This window comes from Euprymna scolopes, chromosome 45, assembly GCF_053919585.1.
Source record: "Euprymna scolopes isolate OS-2025 chromosome 45, ASM5391958v1, whole genome shotgun sequence".
Classification (NCBI taxonomy): domain Eukaryota; kingdom Metazoa; phylum Mollusca; class Cephalopoda; order Sepiida; family Sepiolidae; genus Euprymna; species Euprymna scolopes.
The window spans coordinates 270,846-289,099 of NC_136526.1; the positions used below are offsets into that span (position 1 = coordinate 270,846).

Genomic DNA, 18,254 nt, shown 5'->3' on the forward strand with positions numbered 1-18,254 from the left:
CGTCAAAGAGCCTTCTGATACCCCACATCTCTCCCTCTGTCTCTCCTTCCATAGCGAGCACAGTTGACAAGAAATAAAAGATGTTTTTATAAACAATTTCGTCAGAATGATCTTTTTGAGATTTGGTTGTCATTCATATCATTTGACCTTGCACGCAAGTTTACACGAACAGAGTAGGCTAGCTTAATGAAGAAATTAGAGCATAGCATAACACTGAATAGCCTCACTTGACCTCAGGTGACTATGTCGGTCTACTTGTGCCTCCTCATTTTTATTGTATCAGTTTAAATTTAAGGCTTTATGTTTTCTTGCAATTCTTTTATATTATGCAATGAAATATATAACAATAAGTTCCTGATAAGAAAGAAACATAACATTAAGAATATGACTGAATAATTGTGATTTATTAACGATTTATATTATATCAATAGTACTGAATGCCAGACATTCACCTGCTATTGCATACATTCCAACCAAGAAATCGTCTTTAGATTCTCACTGTCCCTTTCAGTGCAAGTGTTTGTATCTCTCTTACATTTGATTCATCATTTATACTTTTTGATGATTCCTTTGGGCTATTTACAGAGCAGACTTGTTTTCTGATTCCATTTCATTTGTAAGTCAATCTAGTACAAATGTTTGCCTAGTTTCATGATGTCCCTCTAAGCGCGATGTTGGTGTACCGTTTAAGTGCAATTGTTTGAATTTCTCTTACACTTAAATCATCAGGTATATTTGCCAAGTGGCTTTATAACATTCTTTTTCATTTTTCTTTCATTTTCTTTCTTTGAAGATTGTAACGTTGGGTATGGGGCAGCCAAAGCAGCTGCCAACATTGCCCTGCTTTTTATTGAAACCAACCGAGAGCTCTTTTTAGTATCCTCGCTGTTCCCTTAAGTGCAATTGTCTGGATTTTTGTTGCACTTGGTTCACCAGGAATATTAGTTAGGTAGGACTTCAGGTTCTTCTTCATAAGCCCCGTGGCACCTATAATAACTGGTATGATTGATATCCCCCAAGATTCCAGTTTTTTTTCATATAATACATGAAACTTTGATACGAAAACATGTGCCAACACATATTCTTGCAATTCTTTCATATTATAGAATGAAATAGATAAAAAAAATTTCCTCACAAGAAAGAAACATATAACATTAAGAATATGACTGGATAATTGCAATTTATTGATGATTTATATTAGATCAATAGTACCGAATGCCAGACATTCACACCTGCTATTGCATACAATTCCAACCAAAAGATCTTTTTTAGATTCTTACTGTCCCTCTAAGTGCAACTGTTTGTATCTCGCTTTAATTTTTGGATGACTCTTTTGGGCTATTTCCATATTAGACTTGTTTTCCGATTCCATTTCATTTGTAAGACAGTCCTGTTCATGGGCTAGTTTCATGATGGCTGTTTTTGTGATGTTGGTGTACCATTTTGAAGTTTCGATTTTAAGAGCTCATCAGATATGTTCACAATGTTTCACTCAAGTTCTTTCTTTCCTTATACTAGAGCCACATATTTCACAATAATATGGTTTCTTTTTTTCCAATTTTCTTATGATTTGTTTCAAGTTAAGGATAAGGCATACTGGAAAGAAACCATACATACATAGATGGCACACATTCACACCTGCTATCACATGCATTCCAACTAAGAGATCTTTCTTAGATATTTAATTTCCCTTTAGGTACAATTGTCTGAATCTTTCTTATATTTGATTCATCAGATATTTTTGCCAGGTAATTTAGTTTCATGTGTGATATTATTCAACTAAAATACCGAAATCAACTTTTTCTAGAGAAAAGAAAAATTTTAACACGATTGTTTTTATTCCAAATATTAAAAAACAGATTTATTTTGTATATTTTATAAAACTGATTTCACACAGGAAGGGCATTCACCTGCCGTCACATACATTTAAACCAAGAGATCTTTTTAAAATTCCAACCAAGAGACTAGATTTTCACTGCACCTTGAAGTGCAATTGTTTTAAATTCTGTTACACTTGATTCATCAGGTATATTTTCCAGATAGATTTATAACATCTTTTTCATTGGTCTAAGAGCTCCTATAATTACTACAATGATGAGATCTTTCTAAAATTCCAGTTTAATTTGATGTCATATCTAAGACTTTGGTATCTCATTATCTTAACCTTCTGAGCTATGTGTTCGCATATGTTTTAACATGTGTTGTTTCCCTGAAAAAAGAAGAGCCACATATTTCACAAGAATATGGTTTTGCCCCAGTGTGTGTTCGCATATGTTGCAACATATTTTGTTTCTTTGTAAAAGAAAAACCACATACTTCACAAGAATATGGTTTTTCTCCAGTGTGTGTGCGCATATGTTGAAACATACATTGTTTCCTTGCAAAGGAAGAGCCACACACTTCACAAGAATATGGTTTATTTCCAGTATGTGTTCGCATATGTCCCAACATATGGTGTTTCTCTGCAAATGAAGAGCAGCATACTTCACAAGAATATGGTTTATCCCCTGTATGTGTTCTCATATGTCGAAGCATACTGTGTTTCTGTGAAAAAGAAGAGTCACACACTTTGCAAGAATATGGTTTATCTCCAGTATGTGTTCGCATGTGCTGCAACATATTTTGTCTTTGTGTAAAAGAAGAGCCACGTACTTCACAAAAATATGGTTTATTTCCAGTATGTGTTCGCATATGTCCTAACATATGGTGTTTTTCAGTAAAAGAAGAACCACATACTTCACAAGAATATGGTTTATCCCCTTTATGTATTTTCATATGTCGAGACATACAGTGTTTCTGTGAAAAAGAGGAACCACATACTTCACAAGAATATGGTTTCTCTCTAGTATGTGTTTGTATATGTTTTAACAGAATTTCCTTCCTTGTAAAAGAAGAGCCACATATCTCACAAGAATATGGTTTCTCTCCAGTATGTGTTCTCATATGCTGTACAATATCACGTTTCCGTGAAAAAGAAGAGCCACATATTTCACAAGAATATGGTTTCTCTCTTTTTTCATTTTTCTTATCATTTTGTTTAAGCCAGGGATGGGGCATCCTACCAGATGCCAAACATACACCTGCTATTTTAGACACTCCAACCGAGAGATCTTTTTAAGATTCTAACCGTCCCTTTAAGTGCAATTGTTTGAATCTCCTTTGCACTTGGTTTACCTGGTATATTTGTAAGATAGTTTGTAAAATTCTTTTTCATAAGTCCGGTTGCTCCTATAATTACTGGAATGATAGAGATCTTCTTAAGCTTCCAGTTTCTTTTCATGTCATACATAAGACCCTGGTATTTAGTAATCTTTTCCCTCTCAGCTCTGTTTAACCCAGCATCATTCGGGACACTAACTTCCACCAAGGTTGCTCCCTTCTCCTTCTTGTCCCATATTACAATGTCGGGTTTTATAGCTCCGTTTTCTAGGTATGTGGATGTAGGGATTGCATAGTCATAGTGGATGGTATATGACTTGTTTCCGACTGTTCTTTCGGGTATATGTTCCCATGACTTCTTACTGCATTCGATATTTAACTTATTGCAGATCGTCCAGTGGAGATATTTGCATACTTCATTGTGTCGCATTGTATAGTAGCCGTCCCCTAGCAGAACCTTACAGCTAGAAATCAGGTGGCTCACACTCTCTACTTCTGTGTGGCAGAACCTGCATTTGTTGTCTTTGCTGAGACCACTCATTTTTTTAAACGCATTGGTCATCAAGCCTTGATCTTGGGCAGCTATTATATACTTCTCCTGGTCATAGTGGAGCGATCCATCCTTTAGCCAGCTTATAGACCCTTCCTTATCAATATAGTCTTGGTTATATTCGTCCAGAAAATACTTGGCCCGTTGTTGGTTGGCCCATTCTTCAACTTTCTTGTCATGGAAAGCTTTAGTGTATTTCTGGCGACTTTTTCTGGCTATTTCAGTCGCAGGTATCTTTTCTGTTTCTGTCTGACTTGTAAGACAGTCTTCCCCAAAATGTTTGGCCAGTTTTGTGATGGATGTTGTTCTACTGGCTCTTGATTCCTGATGTTGGTGTACCATCTTTAGAGTTGGGTTTTTAGAGCTCATCAGATATTGTCCGGTGCTCACAATAGTTGCACGATGTTGATGGTCAATCTCCGAGAGCCCCATACCTCCTTTCCATCTGGGCAGATACATTCTAGACAGACACTGGTTTCTGTATATTACTTTATACATTGTCAGCATTTTACGTGTCTTAGTGTCTAGTCTATTTATGTCTTTTTGTGGCCAGTCGACAATACCAAAACTGTATGTTACCACTGGCATGGCTAGTTGGTTAATGGCAGTTATTTTGTTTCTGGCTGTGAGTTCTGTTTTGCATATCTTCTTGACTCGGCGTATGTACTCACTTCCAATTTTGTTTCTCATCTTGGCATGCTGGATGGTATCATTCTCTTCTATGCCAAGGTATTTGTATCCTTCCTGCCCTTCTAGGTCCTTGATGGTGGTATATTCATCAAGCTGTATATTTTCAGTTTCGATCTTCTTCCCAGATTTGATGGAGCACTTGGCACATTTGTCCAGTGTGTGTTCTCCAGTGTGTGTTCGCATATGTTGCAACATATTTTGTCTTTGCGTAAAAGAAGAGCCACATACTTCACAAGAATATGGTTTCTCTCCAGTATGTATTCGCATATGTTCCAACATATGGTGTGTCTCTGTAAAAGAAGAGCTACATACTTCACAAGAATATGGTTTATTCTCTGTATGTGTTCGCATATGTCTAGACATATTGTGTTTGTGTGAAAAAGAAGATCCACATACTTCACAAGAATATTGTTTATCTCCAGTATGTGTTCGCATATGTTGATACATATTTTCTTTTGTGGTAAAAGAAGAGCTACATAATTTACAAAAATGCATTTTCTCTTCCATATTTGATTCATAGTTAACTTTTGAAGGTGAAGTATCTGACATTTTTTCCGCAATTTGGAGTTTTTTTCTAGTATTTTGAAGGCCTAAAATTTTGCATACGCCAATTATTTCAATTAGTGTCCTATTAAAAATAAGACCAAGAACTGAAGAAATCCATATACACAGGAAAATATTTTCTCAATGTGTAAGCGCAAAATTCAATTTGATGAAACAGAAAAATTGTATAGTTAAGAAGGATATGATTTCACAGGTTTCTGGCTGTTGACTTTAGTCAATTTGCATTTATTTTATTGTGAATATTTCTTGATTTTCTGCAAAAATAAAGAAAAGATAAATTTCAAATTTTATTTTATAGATGTTTTTTGCAAATAAAATTATATATATACAGGGTCAGACACATTTGCAGAGTTAATAAAAGGCAAATAAACTAAAAGAGAAAAAGTGTTTTTATTTTTGAAAAATCGATATAATGCCATTTTGCTTTGTTTCTTTATAATGCCATTGTTTTTCGTTTCTTTTTCAGTTGCTGACATGAATTGGACTGGTGAGCATCGCACTTTCATTATGGAAACATCAAAACAAACGAATTTGTAATTGCAACGTAACGAGAGTTACATTTTCACTTCAATCTTGGTAGACATGATCCCATACCAGCTCAAAACACAATATGTTATGAGTTACTAACTTCAAAGCTACTGGATCTGCATTGAAAGGACCTGCTGAGTTATAGTTATAGACGACTTTTGTGAACAAGTGCAACAGTGTGGGCAATAACAGATCGCATGTGACTGATTTAATTTTTAAAACCTAATAAAGTTGGTGCTAACAGATCAGGCTGTCAGAAGATATTGGCTTTCTGAGATGAAATGCATCTAACAAAATTATGTTCTACAAAACCAAAAACAAAAACAACAACCCACCTTTTCCTTCTTCTCATTTCCCCTTTCTCTTTCTATCTCCCCCACTTCCTGACTGGTTTCCCTAACTTAAAATATACCAAACATTAATACTGTAACCCATTTCCCTCTCCCATTGCAAAACTCATTCATGTTCTGCAGGGCAGGGAATAAAAACGATAAAATCCACTATAAAACAAAAAAAGAATAAAAATAGTTATGTATGTGTATGTATTAAATTTAAATATCTATATGTATGTGTATATATTTATGTATGCGTATGTATTAAATTTAAATAGCTATATGTATGTGTATATATTTATGTATGTGTATGTATTAAATTTAAATATCTATATGTATGTGTATATATTTATGTATGTGTATGTATTAAATTTGAATATCTATATGTATGTGTATATATTTATGTATGTGTATGTATTAAATTTAAATATCTGTGCTGTTGCTACCAGATCGGGCTGTCTGAAGATATTGGCTTCCTGAGACGAAATGCACTTAACATTTGATGCTTTTTGTTTTTCTACTTCCTTTTGCAAAACCAAAAACCAAAACAACCCACCTTTCCCCCTTTTCCCATTTCCCCTTTGTCTTTCTATTTCCCTAAACCCTAACCCTAAACCCACCTTTTCCCCTTTTCCTTTTCCCATTCTCTCCCCTCCCCCCACACTTCCTGACTGGTTTCCTAACTTAAAATGTACCAAACATTAATACTGTAACCCTTTTCCCTCTCACATTGCAAAACTCATTCATGTTCTGCAGGACAGAGAACAAAAACGATAAAATCCACAATAAAACAATCAATCCAAACACTTCAAACTCGAGATTGAAGATACAAAAAGCTGAAGAATAAAAACCCCTTCAACAAAATAATTGGATGCAACATGAATACTATTTCTAAAATAACTGGATTTAGTATTAAATAACCCAAAGAGGCTTGATATGTCATAAAACAAAACTAAACCAACCAAAACTTAATAAAACAGAATGACATTATATGAAAATAATGGCAAGATTTTTTTCTAACTATCCGTCCTGAACGGTACTTATCCTCTGTTAGGGTCTTTCAATCACATGTTTCTCCCAGTTAAGATTAAAACAGTGAGTAACAAGTCCTTAGATATCCCTCTCCACCACACTGTGTATCACTACTCAATTTCTATACATTCATATTAGATGTACCTTATGCTCCATGTTAAAAAAGGATGTATCCTTTATAGCACCTGACTTAACAGATTGGCTAACTATTGGCAGCTATATCCCCTCTAAAAAATTAAAACTTTAACCAAATAGACAACCATGGTACACACCCGAATGTGCTGTTGCAATTGCACATAGAAATCACTATTTTAATTTTTAATTGCTTTAAAAATATGTTCAGAAACTAAAGCCGCCTGCTAGCAATCACTGAAAAAAGGGTATTGAAAACACGAGAGGGTCTTTTGCCTTAACTGTTAAGTCTTAATAAGCTGAGCAGAGGCTAGGTTCCCACAAGTTTTGACGCATTATATGTACTTTTCAAAAATAAAATACTTTGTTTCTTTACATTATTTGCCTTTTATTAAACCTACAAATGTGTCAGATCATTTTGCTTGACATCGTATATTCTTGTTTATGAATGAAGTCTCAAGATGCCAAGTCATGGACCAATAAGCACTTTGTATATGCAAGATGACAAGACAATGTAACATAGAGCCGATACTGATTTTATTAACACAAACATTAAGTGCTCTTTCATAAAATTTAGAAAATATCTTAAACGATAAAATTTAATTAACATCTACATTGTTTTATTTTCATAAAAAAGCAAAAATGAATTAACCTGTTTTTATACATAACAATAACTTTAATAAAGCGTTTTGTTTATACTAGGTATGTGCGATATGAATAGTCAATGCTCAAAATGTATAAACATTTTGACCGTCTCCTTTTACCTAAAACTTAACCAAAAATCAGGAAATTAACCAATTTTAATGAAATTTTCAGTATTTATCAAATAATGATCATGGAATATAGTGATACTGAGGAGACATTTAAGTTGGCATTTCCAAAAAAAATTTGTGTGGCAATATGCATCGCATGTGAGTGCAAGCAGGTCCCACACCTTAAAATGAGAGTTGGCGGTAATGTTGTGGACTAAAGTGTGTGTCTATATATATACTAGCAAAAGTACCCGTCGTTGACTGGGTTCAAAAACAGCCTACAGAAAATGGATTTATGAAAGTATGATAGGTTATGAAAAGGAAGGGTTGTAAAGAGATAGCTTCGAATTTGGGGGTATCAAAACCAAAGCAAAATATGATGAAAGTAAAAATAAAATAGATAAACCCCATAATTTATTATGCCATACCTGTTCACACTGAAACACTTATCACAATATTCTGTGGATCTATATTAAAAAACCTTGTTAAACTTTGTGACATATTTCCATTCTATGGAGGTCAGGCGCGAACGAACACCCATAATTTTATTATCCCATATTTCTTCAAACTGAAACATAATTATCAAAGTATACTTACGCAGATAGATATGAAAAGTCTTTATTAAAGTTTGTGCCTATTTCCATTCTATGGAAGCCAGGCACGAATGCAGACTCCACAATTTTATTATACCATCCCTATTTAAGTTAAAACATACGTATCAAAGTATTTTATGTACATCTATATCAAAAACACTTGTAAACGTTTTTTTTTTAATTTTAAAATTTTTTATTTCCATACTTTGTGGACCAGGTGCATATGCAGACCCCACAATTTTAATGAATCATCATTATGCCAGATCAAACATACCCATTCCTGTGTCTCTATACATCTTCTATCATTATATGTGATCAGTTTTCTATAATAGTCAACCGTATAGGAGCCTATTCGTGACCAGACACACACACAGACGTTCAGCTTTATATATATATATCGTTGAGCACTTTCAATTGAAATAAAAAGTCAGTCAATTTAGCTCTTATGCACAGATCATCATATAATGATTAGATCACCCTGACAGACGTTAAAAAACATTTTCAAAATTAATGTTTAAATTTCAACAGTATTTCTCACGATGAATGGTGGCCAAATGGATTGGGTCCTTGCTAATGAAGTTAGAGATGGTTTTTGTTGCCGGGTTCGAATCTATCAACCGGTGTTAATTGTGACACTGCACTGATGATTCCCAAAAGGATGAAACACTAGTGTTTGTAGGTATTTAATAATTATAGTAAATAATTATGTCAGCCCCTTTCAGAAACTTGTTTCTTATCGTTGAGCACTTTCAATTCAAATGAAAAGTCGGTCAATTTAGCTCTTATGCGCAGATCATCATATAATGATTAAATCACTTTGACAGTCATTAAAAAACATTTAAAAATAAATGTTTAAATTTCAACAGCATTTCTCACAGTTAACAGTGGCCGAATGAAGCTAGAGATGGATTCTGTTGCCGGGTTCAAATCTATGATTTCCGAAAGGATGAAACATTAGTATTTGTAGGTATTTAATAATTAATATAGTAAATAATTTATATATCAGTAAAAGTGAAATTGTCTGTGTGTGTGTCTGTCTGTGTGTGTACATTTCCCTACTAAATTTGTCAATTTTCAGTCTACAGACTCGAGATTTGACATAAATGGTATTGAGATTTGGGAAAATCTTTTTAATCGGTTTTCAACCAGAAATTTGGCTGACAAGGGGTCAAAGTTCAGCGATTTGACCTTTGAACACGCTACCAAACTCCTCTGCCAATTTTGAAATTTTAGATGTAGGTTTATTGGACATGGATCAAACTTTTTAACTTGATTTGAGCCCAAAATAATAAATGTTAAGGGATCAAAATTGGGTTCAAAGTTTAAAAACATTTGACCTCTCAGCCAAGTTTTGGTCCAAACATTTGAAATTTTACATAAAGACATAGGGGAAGCTTTTTAATCGGTTTTGGGCCGAAATTTTGAGCTGTCAAGGGGTTAAAGTTCAAAAGATTTGACCTTTGCGGTCTCTATCAAACTATTCAGTCAATTTTGGGTCCAAACATTTGAAATTTTACATAAATGGTATTCAGATATGCAGTAAGCTTTTTAATCTGTTTTGAGCAAACATTTGGCTGCCAAGACATCAAAATTGAAAGAGTTGACCTTTGCAGACTCTACCAAACTACTCCGCCAATTTTGGGTCTAAACACTTGAAATTTTAGATCTAGGTTACCTGGATATGAGTCAAACTTTTTAATATATATGTATACATTTGCTTTGCACATAAAGTTATGAACAGTACATAGAGCCCGAGCAAAGCTGGGCTGAACTGCAAATGGATTAGGTCCTTGCTATTGGAGCTAGAGATGGCTTTTGTAGCTGCGTTTGAATCTATCGACCGGTGTTAATCATGACCCCCCTGCACTGATGATTCCCGAAAGGATGAAAAACTAGTCTCTGTAGGTATTTAATAATTATTATAGTAAATAATTATACTATTGTACGTGAATGAAATCTCAAGGTACCAAGTCATTGAACGATATGCACTTTACATATGTGAGATGGCAAGAAACTATAAAACAGAGCCAACTTGATGTTAAAATGGGAATTTATTGCAACTATTTAAAAGATGATAAGAGATAGAAGTGAAATAGGAAACATCTAATGACAACTGATGGTATTATTTTTTTAGACTATGACAAAATTGTATCGAATTGTTTTATTTCTTTTTATTATTTCACAATTATAAAATCGTTACTTTGAGAAATTAATGTTTTTTCAAACGATACTGATTTTACTAACGCAGACATTCAGTGCTTTTTCACAATATTTTAAATGAGAAAAATTTAATTAATAAAAGCAGGGGGTGGGCTATGTAAGCACAGTCGTAAAATATACTTAAATATGATATTTTAATTTGTCTAGATTTCATATTATTATAAAGTCAAAAAAAGTATTTGAGTGCTATCAGCTAGAATCGAAACCAAAAGCAAAACTATAGCATTCAAAGCAGGTGACGTTACCACTGTACCAATGTGACACGCATATGAACTGATTAAAAATAAACTAAGATAAATGTACAAAGATTGTTTTTTCAATTTTGACCCCTATTTGACCTCTCTAGAGACCCATAAAAGAACGGTCCATAAAAATCCAATCATTTGAGGCCCATAGCACCACTCTGTGACTTTTAATATTTTAAATGAGAAAATTTAATTAATATTTACATCGATTTATTTTCATAAAAAAGCAAAAATAAATGAATCTGTTTTCTCTTATACATGACTAGCTTGGATGCCCGGCGTTGCCCGGGTGTTTGAAGGTGTGTGTTGAGCAAAAAAAAAAGTGGTAGTAGGCAGGCAGGCTCGAACCCATACCGCAAAGGAGAAAAAGAATGTGAAAAAAAAGAAACTTGACGTCTTTGCTGTTGCCTCCATTGCCAAACCGGAAGTGTTGAAAGTTTCAATTAAGGCTAGTAAACCAAAAAGCAGGGATGACTTTCAAAAATATCAGTGAAACAATCGACCCCTCCCTATAGAAAGTGCCCAAATGAGGGTGAAGGAATAAATGTTTTTATCCAATTTTTCGATATTTGTTATTCAAAGAGTCAAGCTTATAAACAATACAGATCTCGTGAAAATCCATTGCCTCTGTCGAAAGTTCTAGGCAGGCATACAAACATACATACATTTAAACAAAAGATGAGATTTATATTATAGATTATATAACTTTAGTAAAAGGTGCTTTGTTTGCATAGAAATACAGGCGCTTCTACACTATAAGAACGACATTTTGTAGTAGATAAGTGGAGTTTTCAGAATAAAAACAATGGTTTTAACCAATAAACACTAAAAAAATGCCCCTCCCCTCTCTCAGGTGGCCAGAAAGTGGGTGCTCATTTTAAGTTAAATTTACATTGAAAAGTGATCACCAACTTTTCGAAAAAGTAATTTCTTCATCTCATGAAAACTTTTTTTGTGACGGAAATTATTTGCAGATTCGTTTTTAGCACACAGAAATCTACAATATACATTATATATATATATATATATATATATATATATATATATATATATATATATATATTTGTTATATACGACCGTGAGGCGAGGCGGGCCTTAATGTAAAATTTTACCAAAATTTATCCAATTAGGAAGAAAACGAACAGTTAAAAAAATTGATTTTATCTTTTTTAAAACAACAATAAATAAGTATGAAAAATTTTTTTTTTTTCTCGTGAAAGTGCACTGGTGGAATGGTGGAAGTGGGGGCACCCGAAGACTTACCTTTAAGAAGTTGATTACGGGGAGGTTGAAAATAAAATATCTTTCGGAATAACCCCCCCCCCCAACCTCCCATATTAAGAACGGCTTTCGGAATAAACACCCCCCGAACGTCCGATGTTAAGAACGGCTTTCGGAATAAATACTCTTTGCATGTTGGACAACCAGTACACACTGACCGTCTTTGGGTGGTAAATGCACTTTGACCAAAATTAAAAAAAATATATGGTGGCGGTGTGTTCTCTTTCAAAAACAATATCTCCTTCAAGAACTGCTATCAAATGTGTTTTAAATCGATATTTATTGAATAATGGACCAGTTTTCTTACTTAGCAAAAATAGACGAATCTTCCGGGCACATCAAAAGGAAATAGAAACAATGGTTTGGCCGCGCCCCTGTAGTAAAAAAGAACCCCAAAAATCAAATAAATTCATACTTACTTTTTGTTTGGCAATCTACTTTCAACAAAAAAATTATAAAATGTGTTCATTAAAACGAAGTATGGCTGACGTGTGGAAGTCGACAAATTTTGACTTCAGGATAAAAAATCGTCTTCTCAACGAAACACAACAAATATCTGTTTTTATCTTCACTCATATTAAAAGTGATTGCTTTTTTTTTTTTTTTTTTTTTTTTTTTGACATTAAAAAATTAGGGTGCTTGGTCAAAGAAAGCCGACAGATTAAACAAGGGAGATAAATTGTGAATCAAGGGAAATTTTTTGGTAAACCAAACGTAGTTTACCGCCTAAAAGGAAATCAAAATCAATTTTTGGTTAACCTGTACGGATAGGGTCCCGACGTCTCGCCTTGTTCTGAGTTTGGGGAAAAGTCGTTTGACGTAAGCGGTGTCGAGGCAGAAAATTACCCTAACCCTAAAACCCCTTCAGCATGGATTTGACAAGCATGAGCAAATTTTGGAGTTGTTACAATGAGGCGAAAATTTTCTTACGAGAAAATAACATCTTACGAAAGGACCTATCTGCGTCAGTGCGTCATTTGTCAAAGACAAATAACAGAAGTTAAAAGGAACAAAATTATTGTTGGAGGTGCCATGCCCCTTCACATAAAGAAATTATTAGAAACCCCAACAAAATTAAGGGGCCCTAGCCCCTGGAATAATTGTGGAGATAGATGAAAGTCAGTGTCGTAACGAAAAGAAAATACAACCGAGGACGCATGACGACAGATTTTTTTTTTTTTTTTTTTTTAAATTCTAATTATTTGAACTGTTTATTTATTTATTTATTTTTAAATTCTAATTATTTGAACTGTTGAATTTTAAAAAATTCGGTATACCAAAAATTCTAATTATTTGTGGAATTTATAAGGCGGTAAAAAATACTAATTATTTGAACTGTGAAAATAAAAAAAATTCTAATTATTTGAACTTTTTTTTTTTTTTCTTAAGTTAACTCGGCACTTTATTGAAGGGATAATTTTCGTCTCGACACCGCTCACGTCAGACGATTTTTCCCTGAACTTAGAACGATGCGGGACGTCGGGACCCTATCTGTACAGGTTAACCCAATTTTTTTAACGGCACTTTAAGGAATTTTAATAAATAATAAAAACTTCAGTTGAGGATCACTTTCCTATACAAATTTAACGTAAAGCAAAAGCACCCACTCAGCCACGTGGCGGTAAACGAGACGTAATTGTTAGCAATGTTTTAAGTTTGGTGGAAGTGGAGAGAAAGAGGAAACCATGGCTGAAGGGCAAGGGCTCATAAGTTCCGAACATAGAAACACTTCAAAAATTGAGCGGGGGGGGGGGTTCGTTTTAATTTTTCTCTATTTTTTTTTAAATATAAAAAAGGTTTCACCGTTAAATATTACTTAATCAATTAATTATTATTTCCTGATATTTGTAGGGATGTTCAAATAAAAAAACAAAAAACAAAACAAAAACAAAAACAAAACAAACAACCTATACAATGCAGTGGTAAGGATTGATATATATATTATAAGAAAATATATTTCTACAGAAATATATATATATATATATATATATATATATATATATATATATATTTGTAAGGAGTGCTCAGTTTCTCATAGAACGTCCTCATAAATCGATGCTCCATATTGGAACCATGAAAACATGCACACTCTTCTTATATCAGGTTGACAGGAAAGTTCTTGCGATTTTTAACTTTTAAATTCAGATGCACATATCTTGGCTCAAACAAAAATTTATTGAATAAAATAAAATATGCAACAGGTGCACTTGAAAGCCAAATCACAACACAATATTACAAAAATAAATAAATATTATACTTGTTTAAAATTTATAATTTAAATATATTTCAGAGTAAAACTCTATCCTCAGTAGTATTTTCTTTTTTTTTCTTCTTTCTTGCCATGTTGTAAAGTTGGAGAAAGAAAATTCAGTAGGAAAGATCCGCGTGTTGTCCCTCAGTGGTTTTATTTTGAAATGCCAGGAACTTTACAACATGGCAATAAAGAAGAAAAAGAAACAAAACAACATACTGATGATGGAGTTCGACTCCAAAATATGTTTAAATCATAAATTTCTAACAAGTAAAATATTTGTTTATTCTCATAATATTGCATTGTAATTTGGCTTTCAAGTGCACTTGATTCATATTTTATTTTATTCAAATTAAATCAACGCTTCTATAACGGAACTTACACCCCTGAAATTGATCTCCCATAGCCAACGCACTGTTCACGGCATTTCAAAATACAACAGCAGAGACAGCGCACAAATCTTTACTACTGACTTTTCTTTCTCCAACTTTATGGCATAGCAAGAAAGAAGAAGAAGAAGAAAAAGAAACAAACAAAAAATACTGAGGATAGAATTTGACTCCGAAATATATTTAAATCATAAATTTCAAACAAGTAAAATATGTGTTTATTTTCGTAATATTGCATTGTAATTTGGCTTTCAAACGCACCTGATGCATATTTTATTTTATTCAAATTAAATCAACGGTTCTATAACGAAACACTCACCCCTTACGGTAAAAATTTATTGATCGAAATAAGCACCATAAAAATCAACACTTTTACCAATGCAAAAAAAGTCTATTTATGACAGTAACGTAAAAAACTTGCATTTTGGTGGCGCTGAAGGCGCTGAAGGTGTTTTTGATATCGCTTACATTTTTGAAACATTATCATGAAAAAAGTTGTCGAGATGTTTGAAAAGTGGTAGTTGGTAGGTGAGGCGCCTGGAGAGTATGGCGGATGAATTAGAAATTCATAGCCCAATTCGTTCAACTTCTGCGGGGTCAGTTTATTGATGTACAGTCTAGTATTATCATGGAGGAAAATTGGGCTTTTTTCTGTTGACTAATACTGGATGTTGTTGCCGAAGTTTCTGATGCATTTCATCCATTTGTTGACAGTGCTTCTTCACGATAATGGTTTCGCCTGCATTCAACAAACTGTAAGGGATGAGGTTGGTCACAGACCAACAGTCAGCATGGCCTTTTTTAGTGCAACTCTGGCTTTAAGAAGTGCTGTGGAATTTCATTGGCATCTAACCACTGAGCTGAGTGTCACTATTTGTTGTAAGGAACCTCAGTCACAACCTGGTCAAGAAACGGGTTGTTCTTGTGTAAAATTAGACAATATGACACTTCATAATGGCGTTTCTTTTGGTTGTTGTTCAATTCATGAGACACCCATTTATCAAGTTTTATTGTCTTTTCAATCTCTCTCAAGTGATTAGAAATCATCATATACATTATATATCATTAAGAAGCAAGTTCTTGAACAGTTGTGCATAGATTGGCTTCGATTAAGGTTCTTAATTGATCGTTGTCAACATTCGACAGCCAACCACTATGCTCATCATCCTCAAGACTCTCGTCACTGCCATGAAATTTCTTAAACCACCATTATGCTCTGCATTCAGTAGTGGTTCCTTATCCAAATGCTTTGTTGATATCACAAGCTGTTTCAGCAACTTTTCAACTTAGCTTGAATTGAAATAAGAAAATCGTGCGAATTTGCTTTTTTTTTCATCATGTAGTCAATATTCTGAAAAGCAGACATAATTGTTTTAAGACGATTGTAATTTAAACGATTAGATAGAGCGAAAAACACTCTTTAAAATAATATATAAAGTAAAGGTATTATAACAAAAACTTATTTGAAAATACATCATTTGAAATCAAAATTAAAAATTCTGCAAGAACTTTCTGGTCAACCTAGAACTTTTTCTCCAACTTTATGGCATAGCAAGAAAGAAGAAGAAGAAAAAAAAGAAACAAATAAAATACTGAGGATAGAATTTGATATTAAGACTTTTATTATCCAATGTATTTCATATTGTTTTTACTGGTCGCCATGTTTGTTTTTGAGTGCATGTGCATTTAATTTTTTTGTGTGAGCGAAAACAAACATGGCTACCAGTGAAAACAAAATATGGAATACATTAGATAATATCATTGCCCTTGAATTAACAAATGAAAATTACTTCATATAAGAGGGGCATGTGTGTTCTCGTTGAGTAAATGTTGTATTAGAAACTGAGCATTCTGTATAAATATTGATTTTTTTTTATATGGTAGCTTAGTGTCCAATTCATAATGCATTGAAAAAAGGATAAAAAGAAATAAAGGGAGAGGGGTAAAAGTCCACCCTATTTTTTTTTTTTTTTTTTGTATTAACAGCTTTAAAAATATCAGGAGATAATAATTGATATTTGACAATGAGACCTTGTCAAGGCAAATCTTATAAAAACAAGTGAAGCATGCATGGTCCTCCTTGAGTGCATAGTGAATGAGGCATAAAAAAAATGACAAAGTTCAGCATTTGTCCCCCCCCCCCCATTTAGCCCCAAAAGTCTCCAGGGGACGTCAAATCCTGGTGAAAATGAACAAAGGGTGCAATTTTAGACCTTAACATATTTAAATTTGAGTTCTGCGCCATGCAAAAAAAGAAATGATAAAGTCCATCAATTGCATCCCATCCCCATTTAGCCCCAAAAGTCCCCAAGGCCTTAACATATTTAAATTTGAGTTCAGCACCATGCAAAACTGCTAAATAGACATACACAGAAAATTTTGGACAAATATGGTAAAATAGTCCCAAAAGTGAAGTGTTTCTATTAGCCCTAAAGAGCCCTGTTTTTATTGGCTCTAAAAGAGCCCCTAAAAGAGCCAAGAGTTATTGCAAAGTATAGACAAGCAAAATTATATAGAAATCAGTTGCAACTTTTCAGAAAGTTTTATAAAAATTCAAGGCATCAATTTTTTTAATAAGCACAAAAGTATTAATTTTAGCCATTTTAACCCGAGAGGCACCCCTAGAAGGGCAACCAGAGTTTTCGCGGAAAATACATTCTGTTACTTTTTACTCATATTATTTTTAATGTTTACGCCAAATTTCCAAAAATTCCAAGGCGTAGTTTTTGAGAAAACTGTAGATAGATGAACAGATGAACGGACGAGGCCGAATTTACAGGCCCACCCTCCTTTTGTCGGGGCACCAAAAAGTGAAAATTATGGAATTATAAATTTTAAAATCACTCACCGCCCCCTCCCCCCATATTTTGAGCGTTTATATGTGTTTTTAAAATGTTTGGAATTTATACCCCCCCTCCATTTCGTTCCCTCCCTCTACCACTAAACTTGAAAAAAAAAAATTGCTTCCGATTACATGTCTCATTAACCACTACGTGGCTAAGAAGTGGATGCTCATTTTACGTTAAATTTATATGGGAAAATGATCCCCCAACTCTTAAATTTTTAGTTATCATTATTTTTTAAATTCCTTGTTTCATATTATTTTTACAGGTGTCAGAAACATATTAAGCAAAATAAAAAGTAGATTTTTATTTTTCATTTTTTTAGAAAGTAAACTATGCTGAGTAGGTCGTAAAAAAATGACAGACGAAACTACAGAATAGTTATAAAATATCCTCCCCTCTCAATGTTAAGAATCACTTTCTAAATAATAGCTTTATTATTTCAGCGCGGTACAATAAAATAAATTGCATTTTTAGTAAAATTTTACTTTAAGGCCCGTCTCACAGTCGTATAGAATTTTTTTTTTTTTTTTTTTTTTTTTAAAGATTTCGTTGTGCTAAAAACGAAACTGTGAACCGTTTCCGTTGCAGAGAAATAGTTTTCCTGATATGAAGAAATTACGTTTTCAAAAAGTAGGTGATCACTTTGCCATGTAAATTTAACTTAAAATGAACACCCACTTTCTGGCCAAC

General features: G+C 33.5%; 2 protein-coding genes across 2 annotated transcripts in view; both read right to left on the reverse strand.

Annotated features, from left to right (window-relative positions):
- The window catches only part of LOC145269104 (uncharacterized), a 156,509-nt gene that overhangs the window by 37,373 nt on the left and 100,882 nt on the right, over window positions 1-18,254 (reverse strand). The window lies entirely within an intron of this gene.
- On the reverse strand, window positions 390-13,483 carry LOC145269101 (uncharacterized). The gene is made up of 2 exons (XM_080124690.1): window positions 12,498-13,483; window positions 390-5,217 (listed from the first exon to the last, which is right to left on the reverse strand). Exon 2 carries the CDS (start codon window positions 4,946-4,948, stop codon window positions 3,089-3,091), a length of 1,860 nt encoding a protein of 619 aa, XP_079980816.1. The 5' UTR covers window positions 4,949-5,217; window positions 12,498-13,483; the 3' UTR covers window positions 390-3,088.

What these genes read in the sequence shown, in the direction of transcription:
- LOC145269101 (XM_080124690.1), bottom strand. Translation starts at nt 4,948, where the DNA reads ATGTCAGATACTTCACCTTCAAAAGTTAACTATGAATCAAATATGGAA.